We start from the raw sequence: 16,647 nt of genomic DNA, 5'->3' as shown, positions 1-16,647 counted from the left end.
GGCTCTGTTGGCCATTTGAGATACATTATCTTAAACATCCTACACTTTCACAGAGCCACCGAACAGTGTGGGTATGTCCAGTCTACAGCCACAATGGTTCCTAGCGCACCTTCTTCGTCCAGAAACTTCTCGAGACGATTGCGCAGTCATTCAACGACGTCCATACAATTCGTTTACCGAGAGATTTTAGATATACAATAATCTTTAAGATACAACACAGGTGACGAGACCCAGGATGAGATGAGATGATACATGAGTCGAGTGAGTAGACGATGCGGGTAAGTATGAGTTGTATGAAGATATGAGTTCGAGAGTCAACGTGAAAAGCCTCACATGGGCATGGGTTGGAGAACGAAAATCGAGAACAAGAAATAAACTTGGGGCAAGAACGAGGAAGCATAAAGAGAACGATCTCGCAGCACGGGGGATCGAGAGAGTCCAGGAGATGAAGATGAAGGGAAAAGGTGAGCTCAAGTCATCCCGTCTTCCGCTGGGGTAGACGTGGATGGATAAGTTAATCAGTAGATGGGAAGAAAGTGTCTAGAATGTCGGAGTTTGGGAACAGGAGAAGGAAGAAAGGGTCGCTTTGAAGTGGGTGAACGAAACGTGAAGTACGAGAAAAAGATGTCGCTAAGTAAGGATGAGGGATCGGTCTATGCATCAACTTCCATCGCGCCACCCTCCTTCGCGGCAGGTGTAGGCGAAAGCACTAGTCCCCTGCTCCTTCGCCTAATATACTCGCTCTGTCGCGCCTTCTTCTTTGCACTCATCAACACATCGCCACCTGCACCCCCGCTCATCCTGCTCCTCGCCTGTATACCTCCCGTCAAACTAGCCCTATGTACTTTCGCTCCCAAACTGGACCTAGGCCTTCCACCCGGTTTCTTCGCAAGCACGCTAGGCGTACCTGGAATATTCGAGGAGGAAGAACTGGAGGAAGCAGCCCGCTGAGAAGCCAATCTAGCGATAACCTTGGAACGCGAGATTCTGGGCTTGCGTCCTGAGATACTTCGCTGACGTACGACGGTAGCTCCACCACTACCAGAAGTTGAACCCCCTGAGTTGGTGGTGGTAGTTGTATCGGTAGTGGCCTTGGAAGTATTGCTCTCAGTAGAAGGAACACGTTTCTTTACGGGAGTTGGAATGCCACTGGGCATTTGGAGAGGAGTGCTGAAAATCTTGCCTCGGGTGGGAGAGAAAGGTGTACCCGGAGATCGAATGTTGCCTGGGCGAGGATTGTTAGTGATGGTAGTCAATGCAGGTGGAGATTGAGGTTGAGGCGTATGTCGAGGGGCCGAAGGGAGGCTGAGCTTGGATTTCTTCTCCAGAGCAGGTCTGAGACCGGCAGCAGAGTTTCTGTTACTGGTCTTGGCCAAGGAGCTGGCAGTGGGTGCAAAGAGACGGGAAGACGTGGAAAGTCTGGATGAACTCGAACCGGTGTTGGAGGGTCTGCCAGCGAGGGAGGAGTTGGTATTGTTTGAACCAACAACGGAGGCCCGACCAGGGGCAAGACTGGGCTTCTTGACACCCATACTACCAACAGCAGTAGTGGGCTGCGCGAGCGACGTGCGGGTACCAACGGAAGAAACGTTGGCAGTTGAACTTCGGGAAGCAGCAGTACCTGTTACAGAGGTCTTCTTGGACGCTGCAGCGGCCATGGCAGAGAGGTGGCTCATCCTGCTGCCTTGCGTACCGTTGTTGGTTGCAATACTTCCTCGAGAAGAACCTGCACCAAATGACGGGATGGGAGATCGAGCACGAGCAGACGTGATAGATCCTTTGGCCTCCGACGGTTTGTTAACTGCCTTGCCAGAGGGGACTCGACCGGCGGCAACAGCAGTAGCTGAAGTTGGTTTTGCAGGTGCAGCGGCTGCTTTCTTGGAGAGATCAAGCGGAGCCTTCGATGCTGGTGGCGGCTTAACAAGGGTATTGGGTTTGGGGATGTTTGTGCTTGCAGCTGGGGCAGCAGTGGTCTTCCCTCGATTCCAAACACTCTGAACCAGGGATTTCGCAGATGATAAGAAACCAAATCGCGATGGCTTGGCTTTAGGTTGAACTGATGAACAATAAGTTAGTAGTGATAAGAAACTTTGTGGAACAAAAATACGTACTGAGTCCTCCGCTGACCCGGCTACTCCGCCTACGGTTACCGGCGACACTGCTCCTCCTGCGCCTATTGGCCTCCAATTTCTTCTTAACGGCCTGGCGCTCCTTTTCCTTACGAGCGCGTTCTTCATCTGTCGAAGATTGAGCAGGTGCGGCGTTGTCGATTGGGTTGGAAGAAACACGAATTCGCTTGCCAGCCCTTTCTTCAGGTTGAGCTTCAGCCTCCTGCTCTTCTTCTTCTTCTTCTTCGTCATCCATGCCGAACGCACCGGGAAGGGCTTTGGCGCGGCGACCATTGCTGATAACCCTAGTCTGGCTGGCACGTCCAACCATGCCAGGACGGCGAGGACCATCGTCACCCATGACACTAGACTTGCGCTTCTTGCCGACAATAGGCTGAACATCATTCGCAGCACGCTCCTGCCTTCGTTTCAACATCCCGTCAATACCCTCCATTTTCGCAAACTCTTTCTGATGAAGAGAATCGAATTTCTCCTTGTGTTCGCCAGTGTTCCGAGTGGCGGGAAGAGGCTTAACCTCCTGGGGTGACAGGGATTGTCGATTACTAGCCCCGGGATGCAGACGATCGATGATGCTAGTGTCTACGCCTTCCACGCCATCTTCTTGAAGACGCTTGTTCATCTCTTCGAGAACGCTCGCCGCAGCGGATGCAAACTGGGCATTGGAAACGCGATGCTTTGGAAGCGGTGAACCGAACACAAATGGCTCTGGTGATTGAGGGGTGGGTGTGGTGGTGGTTGTCTCTGTAGCTGCGGGTGGCGGTTGATGAGGGGAAGCGGGAGGTAGATCGTCCATAGTTAACTTCGGATAGATGCTTCCGATTGCTGACCAGCTGTTAGTTTCCGCGGCAGGGCTACCCATGATCAAATCGAAAGTAGTTTCGAGCGGCTTAAGCTGAGGTGTGGCAGGGCCTGCGTAGCTATAAGTAGATTTGGATGCCGCCTCGTTGCCACCGTGGGAGACCAGGCGGATGGTCGTTGTCGGTTGCGCTCTGCGAGGAGTGGCGGGTGCCCCGAGTCCTAGTCCAAGACTAAGCCTTGCATTCTCGGGCGCAGGGACACCAGGTCGCAAAGCATGGCCTGGCAAGGGCGTTTCGCCTTCGGCCAAGAAGCCGGTCATTGACATTCGAGCAGGGTTGAATGCAAGCGGCTTGACTTCGGTCACAGGTTCAGATGGGGGTAGTTCAGAATAGGGAGTTGCAGTCTCCTCGAGTTCATCCTTGTTGTTCGTTGGAGTGGCGGTCACACGGGACAGCGCGGAACGAACACTGTGTTTGGAGGACGTCGTGGACGTGCCTCGTTTGAGGCCAAGTGATGTCGCCAGCGCTCTGAATGACGAGCCGACCGTCGAGGCTGCGTATAACCGTTAGCTGCTGGGTTTTGGAACATCCCAACATTACTCACATTTGGATGAACCGGTGCCAAATTCACCGGCTTTGTTTCCATTAACAACTGTCCTCATAGAAGACAATGAGCCCTTTGACGAGCCTTCTTCTTCTTCAGCGATGCTATCCATCACAACCTCCCACTGTTCGCTGGGTCTTGTCGAATGGGAAAATGACGTCGCCACTGAGTTTTCTTCAGAGTTAATGCTGTCGTTGCTGTCGTCTTGGTCCATTGGTTCGCCTTCATTGTCTTCACCCCTGACGGCAATGCTGAGTGGCGCATCTTTGGGCAGGGTTAGCGCATGCTGTTTGAGTCGTTCAATGAGGTCGACATTCTTTCCGTTTGCCTTGAGGGAATGTGTCTTGCAGAGCCTAACGAGTTGATCGCGTTTGAGCGAGTGCAACGCAGGTGAGTTGAAGAGAATCTGGGTGGCCGTCGAGTTGGACATTGGCGACTAGCGTTGCATACGGTCTTGCTGAGCGTCGGCGACGGTGACGGCGGTGGCCAAGCGTCGATAAGCGACCGCCACTCGTTTTGCCATCAACATTGACCCACGTGATCGCGTGACTAGGAGAGCGCGTTATTTGTCTGTGCTTGGTCCCGATTCCTTCGGGCCGCAAGTCCGACAGAAAGGGGGTTGTCCGATGGTTCGCTTCGATTCCAGTGTTCTGGGCGAATCAGAACTGGAAACCAATCACGAAATGCACCAAGGCTTTGTGCCCTTCATTAACCGCTTTCTGACAGGGCTGTATGTAGTCATCGGGGTGACACGTTTAGCGCTCTTATTCGCTGTCATATGACCGAGAACTTTCGCAATGAAGTTGTGACCGCCAGACCATCATAAAAAGAGCTCCAAAGGGCAAACCCTAAATCACAAATATCCCCCAAGCCCTCTTTTTTCTTCACACATTCAGAACTCTTCGTTATGAGCGCCGTCAACGAGCAGAAAGCAGTGGTAAGTCGTCTGACCAGCTCTATATCAACGTTCGAGGACGCTCACACCTAGTTTCAGGCTACCAATGCCATCAAGGTCCTAACCGTCGTTGACTGGGCCCAAACATCCAAAGGGAAACCTGTTTACGTGCAGTTCACCAGGCAGAAGCCTCCACCAGTTGAGGCCACACGTACATGGCGAGGAGAGGTGCTTCCAAACCCTCCTCCCCGTCCCCCATCCAAACTTCCTCCCCCGGCCTGCAACGAGCTCGTAGTCTCGACCCAAAATGCCATTGGTCAAGGTCGTTGTGGGACCATATTCGCTGTGGACACCATGCGAATGACCAACCCCAAGAACCCGTCGTTTAGACTATTCCATCCCCGAGCTCCCTATCTGCCCGACCTGGTCATAAAAGTGGCCGCTCTCGATCGTGCTGAAAGTCTCGCCCACGAGGCTGCCATGTACGAGGAGATGGAGCTGCTCCAAGGCGTCTCTCTTCCTCGTTGCTATGGCTTGTTCACGGCCAACCTCCCCTCCGACATCGTGATCCCCGCATTGGGTTCTGAGAAGCTCCCGCCCTTGACACCCTCTAACCCCGTCCAATCCAATAACAGACAAGTGTCAATCCTTCTACTCGAGCGAGTCGGAGATCCATTGCCACTCGGCGACAAACTCCAGGAAGAGTAAGTCACTCCAACAGCTTGGCTCGAAGCAGGTGACCGATGAAACTGACATGCTCCTCACAGAGGCGATCTTTGGGACGTATTCCGGGATCTCGCCCGCATGGGTATTGAACAAACCGACATACGGTATTCCAACATCCTCCAGGCGCCGAACTCGTCGGGCAGCTTCCCAAGCACCGTCTGCCCCTTCCACGGCACAGTCCACAATTACCGCATCATCGACTTCGATTCCGCAAGGAAGACTGACCTTACGTTAAAACGACACTACTTCAATACCCTCGAATACCTCGGTCCCATCCTTGAAAACATGAAGCAGGGCGTCATCGTCGAGCCATGGGACATCAAAACGAAACCCGACAGGCCAAGCGCTCTGTGATACCCACCCCCTCCTGGACCCACTATCACACTCACAGCAACTCAACTTGCATCACATGTACTACTAGTCTCGTCATGTCCCCCGCATGACCCTGCATTCAACATTGGACTTTGAATCATCACATTTTGTCACCCCATTATCGGTTTCTAAATCGAGCATGTCGTCGCTATTGTTTATACCTTGGATCTTACCTGCTATGTCTGTTTTCTGGCCTCAATGTGACCGCAACATTTTGAAACACCGCACGACAAGAGCATGTCTGCGCACCAAGCACTGCAGGCAATCGATACCGCCTCGTGCTGCAAGCGAGGTTGGCCGTTAAATGGACGCATCCCAAATGAATAGCCTCCCAGCTCCAATCCTTCCTGCCTTTCTATTCGCAAAGAATGCCCGTCCCCACTCGCTCGTCGTCTTCCTTGACTCTCAGTCATCACCTAAACGCCGCAACTAGGCACCCTATCCCCAACCTCACTGCCGCCGCCACCACGTCTACTCAATCAATCCATGCCGTCGCCAACGCCAGAATCTACCACACTGATTTGGACGCCAAGAAGGACGAATGGACCTATTCGCGCCTCAAGGGCACCTTGACATTTGGCCGAAATTGGTCCTTGAACAAGCCCAATGACATCAAGGGCGATGGCCAGCACTGGTTCACTTTGTCCGACGAAGCGAATGGAAAAACGGTTTGGATGTTTGAGATTCCAGCCGCCGGACTCCAGTATGAGGTCGACAGGCCTTTCTTCCATGTATTCAGCGGCAGGGTAAGTCTTCCTTCTCCGTGGGGTTCGATTGTGGTGCTAACGCCGAGGATAATTATAGACGCGAAAGTATGGCCTCCTGTTCGAAGATGACGATGAAGCTGCTCTTTTTTCGAAAAAGGTGTTCAGCGAAGTGTGCAAAGACGGTGAGTGGACATCTTCGCCGCCTCCGTCGGTTGTGACAACGATCTTAACACGATCCCGCAGTCCCTCCACCGAAACGAGGACGGAGTTTCCGATCCAGACACCACACCCGTTCCAAATCGTTCAACGGACGTTCAGCTTCAATTACCCGCGCCCAGATCTCGCACCCGGTAACAAACTCTTTCCGACACATCTCCCATATCGGAGTGAACCGAACGGGAGTGTATGAGATGTCGAAAGACCTCGCCAGTACCAACTTCAAAGATATGCTTCTCCAATTGCAGCATGTAGGCAATAACGGCCTAGAGCAAGGAAGCTTCGTCGTAGACTTCTGGAATGACGTCGACGGGAAGAAAATGTCGCGCGTGAGTAGCGTCGCCAACTTCCAGCAACCTCAACCTGTCGCTGTCGCCTGTTAATATCGTGAAGGGAAATGAAGAGATCGCACACACTTGTCGGCTCCGGGGTATGGGAAGGTCCTGAATGAGACGTCGTGGCCGGTTCCATGTTTAACGAGAGGAGTGAATCTATGTATTATTAGGCAATTTTGTAGATAGTATACCCTTAGTCCCGAAAGTAAGTTATAAGTCTATGTGCATGCATCGTCCAAATGACAATCTAGAACCTCGTAAGATCGCGTCCGAATATCCCTGGGGGCGTTGCGTCAGTGACTTTGGCGATGAAGGAGAAAAATGGGACTTACAATTCAAGAACCTGTGATTTCGGTTCGCCAAAGATGAGTATGGAACAATTCTTACAAGCGCGATAAGGCCTTACCAGTATGCTGGTACCAAAATCCTAGAGTGGAGATCAATATCAGAGAAATGAAGGGACGGTGTTGAAGGGTAGCACGCACTTGTTTCTCCAACTTAGCGTCATGGTGAAGTAGGCAGACCGCCACAAGAGCCAAGCCGACCTTCCCTGCAATCCTTCCTTGGTTTCCGCTGCCGGACCACTAGGCTTCTCATAGATCGCTTTCCTGCAAGTCCCCGTCTCAACATCGGCCACACCTATAACAAAAGGGAAATGCTAACCAGTTACCGACGTACGCCAGACTTCCTTGGTTGTGGAAAGTAAAGGGCACATTGTGTTCTCGGTCTTTAGCGAGCTTGTTCAATTTCTTGACCATATACTTGGCCTTTTGACTTGCGACTAAGGACCGCCACTGTCAGTGCGAACCCTTGACCCACGGCGCCTAACGAAATACCTTGAGCTGTGGCGGGCAGCGGGGCGTCGACAACGGTGCCAGCATCACCAATTGTCCAAACATCGGGGTTCGGTTCTCCGTTTTCCATGATCACATTCAGATGATCATTCGTGATAAGACTGGGATGCCAACCAGTCAGTCTAACCACTTGTGAAAACGCTGTGAACGTGATTAACATACCTGGACGTTTTCGGGTCCTTCTGCACACTTGTAATCGCCTTAATTAACGGGTTGGGCGCAAGGCCAGTACTCCAAACGAGGAGTCCGAAGGGAACTGAGGATTCCGTCAGTGGAAACCATGTGTATTTCATGAAGCGTAACTCACCTTCGCCCTTCTCCTTCACGATCATCTTGCCCTGTGTGATGGTCAGCGCAGATACTCGACTAGCAGTTCAATATCATGCTCACAGGTTCTACCCTCTCGACGTGGTGCGACGTGAGGATGTTAACACCTTCACGGGAGAGTGTCTTCTCAGTGTATCTTCGAGAAACACGTCAGTAACGAACGCCTCACTCGATCCAAGAGTAAAGCACATACTTGCGAAGTGATTGATCAAAAGATCCTAAAATATTCGGTGCGACATCGTAAAGCGTAATTTTGGCCAACCGAACCAATGTCCTAGGGTAATGTCTCGCGATATCAGTGTGTAGCAGGTCGTGAAGTTCGGCAGCGAATTCGACGCCAGTGGGACCTCCACCAACGATGCAGAAATTCAAGAGATTTATCCGCTCAATGTCCGACATCGTTGGCTGATTGGCCTGCTCGAAACCTGTTTATCCCCCTAGATCAGTTCAGCGAGCAAGACCAACATGGGCTAAGAACTAACATTCGAGAATCCTGCTTCGTATCCTCCGTGCATCCCTGACGTCTTTCAAAAAGTGTGCGTTCTCCTTCACACCGGGGACATTGAAAGCTGCAAACGATTAGACCTATCCTTCCTGAGAGCTTTGGACAAGAAACTCACTCTGCGAGTATGCTCCGACTGCAATGACTAATTTATCATACCCCACAGTGAATGCCCTGTCCGCACTCGCTTCAGCACGCGCGACTTCGTCTCCTGTTGCATCTGTCGGTTGAGATTTTGGTGGTCGTGTGGCCGGCATCTATAGAACAAAGGATTAGCGTTTTGATCTCGAGGAACCAAGATGGGCGCCGATGAACGCACGCATGTCAAGGTCTTCCGTTTGAAGTCTAGCAATGATTTGCGTTTAGATTGATGCATCGGTCGAGAAAAGGAAAGACGCACCAATATCATCACACCAAGCCTGAACATAAGTCTACAATGTCGTCAGACTCGACCCAATTGGTTAGGACGCCTGAAATGTGGCTCACCACTTCCGGGGAGTAGCGTCGAACCTGATTCATTCGTGAGTTCATGTCCATTGACACTGTTGAGCACCACGTACTGGTTCTACAGCACATCGAAACTCCAGAGTTCCAACGGCACAGCTCGCCAGGAGCGGCGTAAAGTTGAAGTACGTGTTAGGTGATATAACAATGACGTCTAACCCACTTAAGCTTCAGAATCGCAACCGGTTCAACGATACACAGGAAACATACCCCATCGATTCTTGTCAATCCCCCGCAGCAGTCCGTATCCTCCCCATCCCGAACCTAGGATGACCAGACGCTGTTTATGCCTGGCAGATGACCACGAAAAGGCGCGCTGAGCGTTGTACGACCCGTACGCCACAATCTGGCGCTGAGAGTGCGCGCCGCGCAACACCACTGCACGAGACTGGTTGGTCAATGTCGAGAGCATCCTGGGTCACTGTCGACGTCAAGAACAAGAAAAAAAAAGTCGTAAGAAAGTCGTACGAAAAGCTCGCTTGTTAGGTCTCTCTGCTTTTATACGTTGATGATGATGGGCGTCAATGACATCGTTTCGGAGGCAAAAGGCGCCGACGGAACATGTCGGGTCCCTTTCCCGTTTCAGGACCGGCGGAGCGCCTACCTTTTAGGGAGATTCAGCGGGCTTCGGAAGCAAATTCGAAGATAACCTTTGTCCTTTGCACAGAGGATTACAGCTGATTTCCGTTGAGGGGACCGATGTCAGTCACGGAAGTTCTCAAGTTCATCCAGGGAGGCCAATGACATCAATAACAAAACATGATATTTTTCAAGGGAAGATAATAAAAGACATCGGAGACGGCTCGGACGAGCGTACATCCATTCGTGAAAGCGAAGTTGCGTACGGGGTAACGTTAATAAGGATATAGTTTTTATATCAAGTGGGCACTGAGACGATGGTGCAGACTCTTAAGGGCAGAAGGTGATGGTGTAGTCAGCGTTCCTGTTCTTGGGGCAGGTGAAGAGGGCAGTGTTGCTGCTCTCGTCGTAAGCATAGACGTAGGACCTGGGGCAGTTCTTCTTGAAGTGGTCGTAGAATTGAACACCTAGACGCGATGTTAGCACAAAGTTGGAGCAGGCCTGGTTGTCCGACTCACCAGAAGGAGGGCACTTGTCGGGGGTGCTGTACTCGCCCGAGCAGCAGTTGGGAGAGTTTTCTGCAAATGACGGTCAATCGGAGCGCTAGAAGAAAAGGAATGCTAGTGGACGTACGAGGGTTGCCGTCCAAGTTGGCCTGGCAAGCGGACCTGCAGCCAGTGACCCAGCCGTTCTTGTCAACAGGGCCACGGATGGGGAGGGGGCAGGTTGGGCCGAGGTCGACAGGGCACTCAGCGACGGGGCAGTTGGCGTTGTTGGAGATCCTGAAAAGGGGGAGCGTCAGCCTCCCGGAATCAGAGAAGGAACTCGGTGGAGGCAACTGACCTGATGGGCAAGTTGTATCCGTCGACGAGGGAGACTAGATAACGATACTCCCGTCAGCCTCATTACGCATCGATCAGCAAGCACTTTACACACCGTTGTACCAGTCAGAATCCTCAGCAGCACTCAAAGTGAACTCCGCCAGGGAAGCAGGTGGGACACCCTACGCTCCACAGGTCAACATTGCGAACGATGATGCGATCAAAGAAGGTGAACATACAGTTCCGGTGCGCTCGTCGCAAAGCAAGCCACCGTTGCAACCACCAGTGAGGCAGGAGTTGGGTCCGGGGTTGGTCGAGAAGTCGCAGTCACGCCTGGCCTGTATGGGACGCCGGGTTTAGAAGAGGTCTGGATGGGTGAGCAGGGCGACGACGTACCCAGATTCGACCGGCCCTCCAGTTGTCGGGGACGTGGAAGGAGACGCTGGTGTAAGGCTTCGCTTCCCAGCTGCGGGAGAGGCTCAGTTATGGTGATCACAAACGTTTGTAAAGATTACCTACCCGGTGGGGTGGTTGGGACGGGCGCTACCAACGTTAAGGTCGGTAAAGATCTATGGGCCGCGAAAGTCAGTGACCTAGTTGGTGGAAATTTACGCATAATTCATACAGCAGGCCTGTGAAAAGACATATGTCAGGATAAGGTCACAAATGAAGAGAGCCATGAACATACCAAATGGTGAATGGGCAAGCGTTGTAGACCTATGAGGCATTGTGAGCAACCGCAAACTTAAAGCGAGCGGTCGGACATACCGTGAAGGTACGGGCAGCAGCGCCAGAAGCGAGGAGGACCAGAGGGCCAGCGATGGACTTGATGGGCTTCATTGTCGTCGAGGTGTCGAAGGGGGGGGTGAAGGTAAAGCTGTAAGAGAGACGGTACTCGAGAGGTTCTCTGACTCTACAACTGAAACATCCAGAGCGCTTTTATACGTTTGTCTATCTAAGCAGCAATCGAGTCTCAATACAAACGGAAAAACTTGGCTACAACGAACTGCCGTGTCCCAGATCCCGAAAGAAGCACTCGACCCACACGGTCCAAAGCTGAGAACCACATCGACGAACTCAACAAAGCAGCATAAAACTGTTCTTCTCTGGTCGCTGTGCTACACAGTTGGACTATGCCGATACAAGGGTTTGTCGGCTTTCGACTTGGTTCAACGAATTGAATTGGGCGCACTCCCTGTTGAAAAAAGGACATGTGGTGAACAATCAGGGAAGTCATACAGAATCACTGGAATTTTACCTTCTGACTGTACATCTGGGGATATCTTCCCCGCATTGGCAAAGGCATGGGAGCCAGAAACAGGTTCCGGAAGTCTGCAACCGTCCTCGGTCTACAGCCTGAGGTTCTGGTGCACCTCTTTCCCGCTCGTAACAGCGCTGATAATGATTCAATGATCTAAGGGAGACGAGATGAAATGATTTGTCCGAGCGAGATCGCCAAAGTGAGTGTCAGACCTCAACTGAACGGGAAGATGCAAAGACCAGCGCCTTCCAAGCCATCGTACGCTGGTTGATTGCTAGACAATGGCCTTCACTCCCCGTGATCCCAGGCGCTCCACCTCGTTTGACGAGCAAAGCATGGCTAACAAGATGCCGACGGGGGACGAGGGAAATGCGCGAGCAAGCGTTCCCCACACAAGGCCATGTGAGGAGGGTGTCCTGTTGCTGCAGTGTGGGGGAACGGGCCTCAGGGCACGGGCGTTCTTCGTTTCCGTTGCGATATGCAGCGTGCGGGGGACGAGAAGCTCGACCTCTGAATAGCACCCGATGACCCGAGATTCTGTCAAGGGAAATCCGAAGCGCACGCACTGATGTTTTGCAACGCGCAGTGAATTGAAAGCTTTCGGCAGTCGCGGAAGGGAAGTCACGACCTTCGATTCAAGGACAAGCCCGCCAAGTTTTTGTCGTTTCAGAATCGCCTGTACCGTGGCAACGCGCGAATTTTCATCGAGCAGGAGAGGAGGTTCTTTCAAACTGTCTGGGACCCTCCAGTGCTATTTTGCGCTGCTCTCTTCAGCGCTCCAAGTGCGGTCGTAGGTGGCGTAGGGTCCTCGGATGACTAGAGGAGCACTATAGCCAAGGGGATAATTTCCCCTCAAATCACGTTGACTCCGTACCCTTCCGTACCCCACAGTAAACTCCCACAATACCAAATGGACGGGGGGTCCACGAGAGCGTGCCGGGGAAGGAGCCCCGATAATCGGTGAAGGACAAGATTCGAGAGGGTCGGCAGAGGGTAGAGAAAGACAAGCCGAAAGCAATGAAACTTCTGGAGGCTTCTGGTCGGCGTTCCTGGAGAAGTCCTTCGAACCCACCAAGTACTACAGCTGAGGGCCGATGACGCTGATGACATTACGACTTATCCAGGAACGGGTGTGTTGGTCAATCGTGTGTGATTGTGCTTTCAAAGTCCAATGGCAAGGGCTTCGCGGCAAGCCCCGCAATCTCCAGGTTAACCTATAAAAAAGCTGTTGAGAAAAGCCCAATAATCATCCCTAGTGTCCTGTCGAAGCAAGGCCGATTATCCCCAGAGTAGCAGAGATCGAGGTTAATCGTAGCGCACATCAGTGGTGGTGGCGGATAGAGTGAGTACAGAGTGAGCCTGAGTATACTCGAACTCCGAGCCTCAGTTGGATGGCTTGCGTTGGCGCTTGTTTGGCACCCGAGGATAGCGGCCGTCGCGCCTTGCCAGCCGCGGTCGATCAGACTCGATGTCAGAGGCACCGTGCCTTCCGGTGCTGGTCATACGCAGTTCTCTTGGGTGACTAGATATCATTACATTTACCAGGCAATCGGTTTTCATATCACAACCTACCGAGGACCAACCCGACGCGGGATGCCCCACGCTCGGTGACTAGAGATACACCAGCGAATGGTAGAATTCAACCCTGTTTGGAACATATGACCTGCCATGCATTTCTGGTAGGGCACAAAGGGAGCATGCTTGTTGGTCACGGCTCCAGGGTTTTTCGTATGGCGCGTAGCGGGACCATGATACTCTTCCTGGCGTCTGACTGATTCTGATAGCAAAAAGCAAAATCTCGACAAGATCGAATCTTCTGGTACGAGCTGAAACGTCTTGACCTGGGCAACCGAGACGTAGTCGGTGTTTGGCGGTTGCACGCCGTTTGCTGGTGGTACAGGGTTTTTCGGAGGACGTGGTGGCAAAGATAACGGTTATCGAGAGACGAGAACGTGTAGTGGAGCTCATTCCGAGTACGGAAGTGAACAGGCGAAGAGGTGCTCCCAAGTGGCCAATAAAGCGTGTCAAATGACTGGGCGAATACCAAGCCGCTCGATTCACGTTATCCACCCTGAGCCTGGACGCGATTTCCACCAGCCAACAAACGACGAACCAAGCATGGCCGTCAGGGTCGGTTTTGGGGCACCATTTTCGCGGTCAAGGAGTTGAAGGTGACCCGTAAGTGATCTTTGGCGCCGCAGGTTTGGCATCTTGTATTGAATGGTGGCAGTTGATTGGAATGCCCCGAGCACCATCATGACCAACGCTGGACATCTAGGAACTTTGTGTGAGGTTGCGACGTTCATGAAGAGATAGATGCTTACCAGTGCTTACCATCGTCGAGAACAAGGGAAAAAGATGTCGAGGATGACGTCCAGGTGTATTCTAGCCCCAGTCGCTGCGTGTTGCTTCCGTGATCAATATTCCGTTCGATCCCTGAAACGACGTGGCGCATGTTGCACGCCCTGGTCCTGGAGAAACTGTTTACAAAAAATAACCAGGAACCCCTAAAACCGAAGAGAAATGGGGTCCAAGACTGGTGTAGACGAACTATGCAGGACGGCCGTTCAAACGGAGATCAATTATGAAGGACAATGATCCCGCTTGACTTTGTATGTAATTATTAGCTGTCCGCCAACTATTTTTCCAGCAAACAATCGCAACATTCCTCTCCTTTCTCCCCAACCACAACAATCTCTCTTCTCTCCTTGTTCGTCGTCGCCGTCGTTGCCCAACGCCGCCAGACTTGTAGAAATATCCACTAATGGCCCCAGTCAAAGTCACCAAGATTTGCTGCAGTACGTATCATTCGATATTCTTTCCTCGTGTCAACGTGCTAACGCGTTGTAGTCGGTGCTGGCTATGTAGGCAAGTCGACTTTATTGTCGAGTACTCAAAACGATTGCGACTAACAGCGATCTCGCCGTTACGCTTTCTGCGACACGAAACATTGTCTGTAAACAGGCGGACCGACATGCGCTGTCATCGCCCTCAAATGCCCCCACATCCAGGTCACGATTGTTGACCTCAACCAAGCGCGTATCGATGCATGGAACAGCCCCGACTATAAGCTCCCCATCTATGAACCCGGTTTGGTCGATGTCGTGAAGCAGGCGAGAGGCCGAAACCTCTTCTTCTCCAGCGATGTCGACAAGGGTATCGAGGAGGCTGACCTGATCTTCGTCAGTGTCAACACCCCCACCAAGAAGAGCGGTGTCGGTGCTGGTTTTGCTGCTGACCTAAAGTGAGTGGCCCACGGCGAGCCGAGATTGACCTCGTTCTTCGGCTCGCTAGCGGGCTAAACATCCCGCTCTGATAAATGAGCCAACTAATCGCCCTTTCCTCGCAGTTACGTCGAACTCGCCACCCGCAGAATCGCCAGTGTTGCTACTTCCTCCAAGATCGTTGTCGAAAAGTCGACTGTGCCATGTCGAACCGCCGAGTCGATGAGGACCATCCTCGAGGCCAACTCGAAGCCCGGCTGCCGATTCGACATCTTGTCCAACCCTGAATTCCTTGCAGAGGGAACTGCTATCAACGATCTGCTCCATCCCGACCGTGTCCTCATTGGTTCTCTCCAGACCGAGGAGGGCCTCAACGCTTGCCAATCACTTTGTGATATCTACTCCAACTGGGTTCCGTATGTGCTCTTTCCACTTGCTACGCTAATGAACGATAACTCATTTCGCCGAATGTTACAGCAAGGACCGCATTTTGACCGTTGGTCTGTGGTCATCTGAGCTCTCCAAGCTCGCGGCCAATGCTATGCTCGCCCAACGTATCTCATCTATCAACGCCCTCTCTGCCATCTGCGAGGCTACTGGTGCCAACATCGACGAGGTGGCGCACGCTATCGGCTATGATACCCGCATTGGTCCCAAGTTCCTCAAGGCTAGCGTCGGCTTTGGCGGATCGTGCTTCCAGAAAGATATCCTTAACCTTGTCTATCTTAGCGAGAGCCTGCACCTCCCCGAGGTTGCTGCTTACTGGAAGCAGGTCGTGGAGATGAACGAGCACCAGAAGAGGAGGTTTGCCAAGCGTGTGGTGGATACCATGTTCAATACCATCACTGGCAAGGTTTGTTGGCTTCATTTCCGTTTCTCGGCGCATGGAGGGCTGAACGAATATGCCCTTGTAGCGCATTGCCGTCCTTGGCTTCGCCTTCAAGGCCGACACTGGTGACACCCGTGAATCCGCCGCTATCACCCTCATCCGCGATTTCCAATCCGAGAAGGCCTACGTTAGCGTGTTCGACCCTCAAGTCGAGGAAGAGCAAATCTGGCAAGACTTGCAGGAGGCCAGTCCCTTGGTCCCTCTGGAGCAGAGTAAGTTTCATTCTAGTATACTCCTCGTTGCCTCTTGCTCAACCTGTGCCAGTCAAGAAACAGGTCACTGTTCACAAATCGGCAATGGAAGCCTGCAAGGGCGCCGAGGCCGTTGTCATTGCTACCGAGTGGAAGGAATTCCTTCAGATCGACTGGGAGGAGGTCTACCAGACCATGAACAAGCCTGCTTTCGTCTTTGACGGACGATTGCTCCTCGATGCCGACAAGCTGAGGAAGATTGGTTTCAAGGTTACCACCATTGGACGACCTTGAGTGCGTCATGATGCAAGGTCGAAGATTTGTTGCTTCCATCACCCACACGTTTGTTTCTTCAAGACGCCTTTAATATCCATAGAATGACGGTTTAATACCTTTGCCTTCGGACATTGATACGCAAGTAATTCATTCACGACCATTTATCTTAGATACCTTCGTTGATTACCCTTTTGTTGTTGGAAGAAGGACTTGAGTACTGTAGTAGTACGTTTTCTGTTGTATGAAGGAGTGTTTGATAGATTCGTAGAGTAAAGCCTAATTGCATGAAATCGACCACGAACCCGTACCTGATACCAAGAACGAGAAGGCAGCGATCCGATATGTTCGTTCGTGAGCACAGAAATGAAAGATACTGGTATAATATTGGGGGTAGAAACCCTCTCCCAAGGTGAAACGAAGACAGTCAACTGGCATATC

The 16,647-nt window shown here is 52.1% G+C and overlaps 6 protein-coding genes across 6 annotated transcripts; 3 read left to right on the top strand and 3 right to left on the bottom strand.

Moving 5' to 3' along the window:
* Window positions 1–653: 653 nt before the first annotated feature.
* On the bottom strand, window positions 654–3,960 carry CC1G_06975 (hypothetical protein; the record flags this gene model as incomplete). The annotated part of the gene is made up of 3 exons (XM_001837717.1): window positions 654–2,056; window positions 2,112–3,479; window positions 3,531–3,960. 3 exons carry the CDS (start codon window positions 3,958–3,960, stop codon window positions 654–656), a joined length of 3,201 nt encoding a protein of 1,066 aa, XP_001837769.1.
* Window positions 3,961–4,405: 445 nt separating this feature from the next.
* Window positions 4,406–5,744, top strand: CC1G_06974 (protein kinase subdomain-containing protein PKL/ccin3). The gene is made up of 3 exons (XM_001837716.2): window positions 4,406–4,467; window positions 4,525–5,129; window positions 5,193–5,744. The coding sequence occupies exons 1-3, from the start codon at window positions 4,438–4,440 to the stop codon at window positions 5,503–5,505; spliced, it is 948 nt and encodes a 315-aa protein (XP_001837768.1). The 5' UTR covers window positions 4,406–4,437; the 3' UTR covers window positions 5,506–5,744.
* Window positions 5,745–5,891: 147 nt separating this feature from the next.
* On the top strand, window positions 5,892–6,829 carry CC1G_06973 (hypothetical protein; the record flags this gene model as incomplete). Its single annotated transcript, XM_001837715.1, has 3 exons — window positions 5,892–6,269; window positions 6,328–6,412; window positions 6,474–6,829. 3 exons carry the CDS (start codon window positions 5,892–5,894, stop codon window positions 6,827–6,829), a joined length of 819 nt encoding a protein of 272 aa, XP_001837767.1.
* A 199-nt stretch (window positions 6,830–7,028) lies between these two features.
* Window positions 7,029–9,380, bottom strand: CC1G_06972 (ndb1 (nad(p)h dehydrogenase b1); the record flags this gene model as incomplete). The annotated part of the gene is made up of 16 exons (XM_001837714.2): window positions 7,029–7,081; window positions 7,114–7,124; window positions 7,267–7,389; window positions 7,460–7,575; window positions 7,601–7,736; window positions 7,798–7,891; window positions 7,943–7,973; window positions 8,026–8,098; window positions 8,156–8,387; window positions 8,445–8,531; window positions 8,583–8,721; window positions 8,784–8,809; window positions 8,865–8,883; window positions 8,951–8,974; window positions 9,025–9,122; window positions 9,179–9,380. 16 exons carry the CDS (start codon window positions 9,378–9,380, stop codon window positions 7,029–7,031), a joined length of 1,464 nt encoding a protein of 487 aa, XP_001837766.2.
* Window positions 9,381–9,877: 497 nt separating this feature from the next.
* On the bottom strand, window positions 9,878–11,208 carry CC1G_06971 (hypothetical protein; the record flags this gene model as incomplete). Its single annotated transcript, XM_001837713.1, has 11 exons — window positions 9,878–10,014; window positions 10,066–10,125; window positions 10,181–10,329; window positions 10,391–10,424; window positions 10,484–10,550; window positions 10,608–10,706; window positions 10,765–10,834; window positions 10,888–10,937; window positions 10,994–11,000; window positions 11,057–11,085; window positions 11,137–11,208. 11 exons carry the CDS (start codon window positions 11,206–11,208, stop codon window positions 9,878–9,880), a joined length of 774 nt encoding a protein of 257 aa, XP_001837765.1.
* A 3,103-nt stretch (window positions 11,209–14,311) lies between these two features.
* On the top strand, window positions 14,312–16,504 carry CC1G_06970 (UDP-glucose dehydrogenase). Its single transcript, XM_001837712.2, has 7 exons — window positions 14,312–14,427; window positions 14,480–14,497; window positions 14,594–14,873; window positions 14,979–15,269; window positions 15,331–15,706; window positions 15,768–15,954; window positions 16,007–16,504. Exons 1-7 carry the CDS (start codon window positions 14,394–14,396, stop codon window positions 16,225–16,227), a joined length of 1,407 nt encoding a protein of 468 aa, XP_001837764.2. The 5' UTR covers window positions 14,312–14,393; the 3' UTR covers window positions 16,228–16,504.
* The last annotated feature ends 143 nt before the right edge of the window (window positions 16,505–16,647 follow it).

Source organism: Coprinopsis cinerea (assembly GCF_000182895.1).
Source record: "Coprinopsis cinerea okayama7#130 chromosome 6 map unlocalized cont3.6, whole genome shotgun sequence".
NCBI classification, from domain to species: Eukaryota; Fungi; Basidiomycota; class Agaricomycetes; order Agaricales; family Psathyrellaceae; genus Coprinopsis; species Coprinopsis cinerea.
The sequence above is the reverse complement of the archived record's forward strand: the minus strand, read 5'-3'. Positions and strand labels throughout refer to the sequence as shown.

Excerpts from the sequence above, each read along its gene's own strand:
- CC1G_06974 (XM_001837716.2), top strand. The coding sequence starts at position 4,438 with ATGAGCGCCGTCAACGAGCAGAAAGCAGTG. Across the intron at positions 4,468-4,524 it reads TCAACGAGCAGAAAGCAGTG|GCTACCAATGCCATCAAGGT; the intron begins GTAAGTCGTCTG and ends ACCTAGTTTCAG. Across the intron at positions 5,130-5,192 it reads GGCGACAAACTCCAGGAAGA|AGGCGATCTTTGGGACGTAT; the intron begins GTAAGTCACTCC and ends TGCTCCTCACAG.
- CC1G_06970 (XM_001837712.2), top strand. The coding sequence starts at position 14,394 with ATGGCCCCAGTCAAAGTCACCAAGATTTGCTGCA. Across the intron at positions 15,707-15,767 it reads TCAATACCATCACTGGCAAG|CGCATTGCCGTCCTTGGCTT; the intron begins GTTTGTTGGCTT and ends ATGCCCTTGTAG. Across the intron at positions 15,955-16,006 it reads CTTGGTCCCTCTGGAGCAGA|TCAAGAAACAGGTCACTGTT; the intron begins GTAAGTTTCATT and ends AACCTGTGCCAG.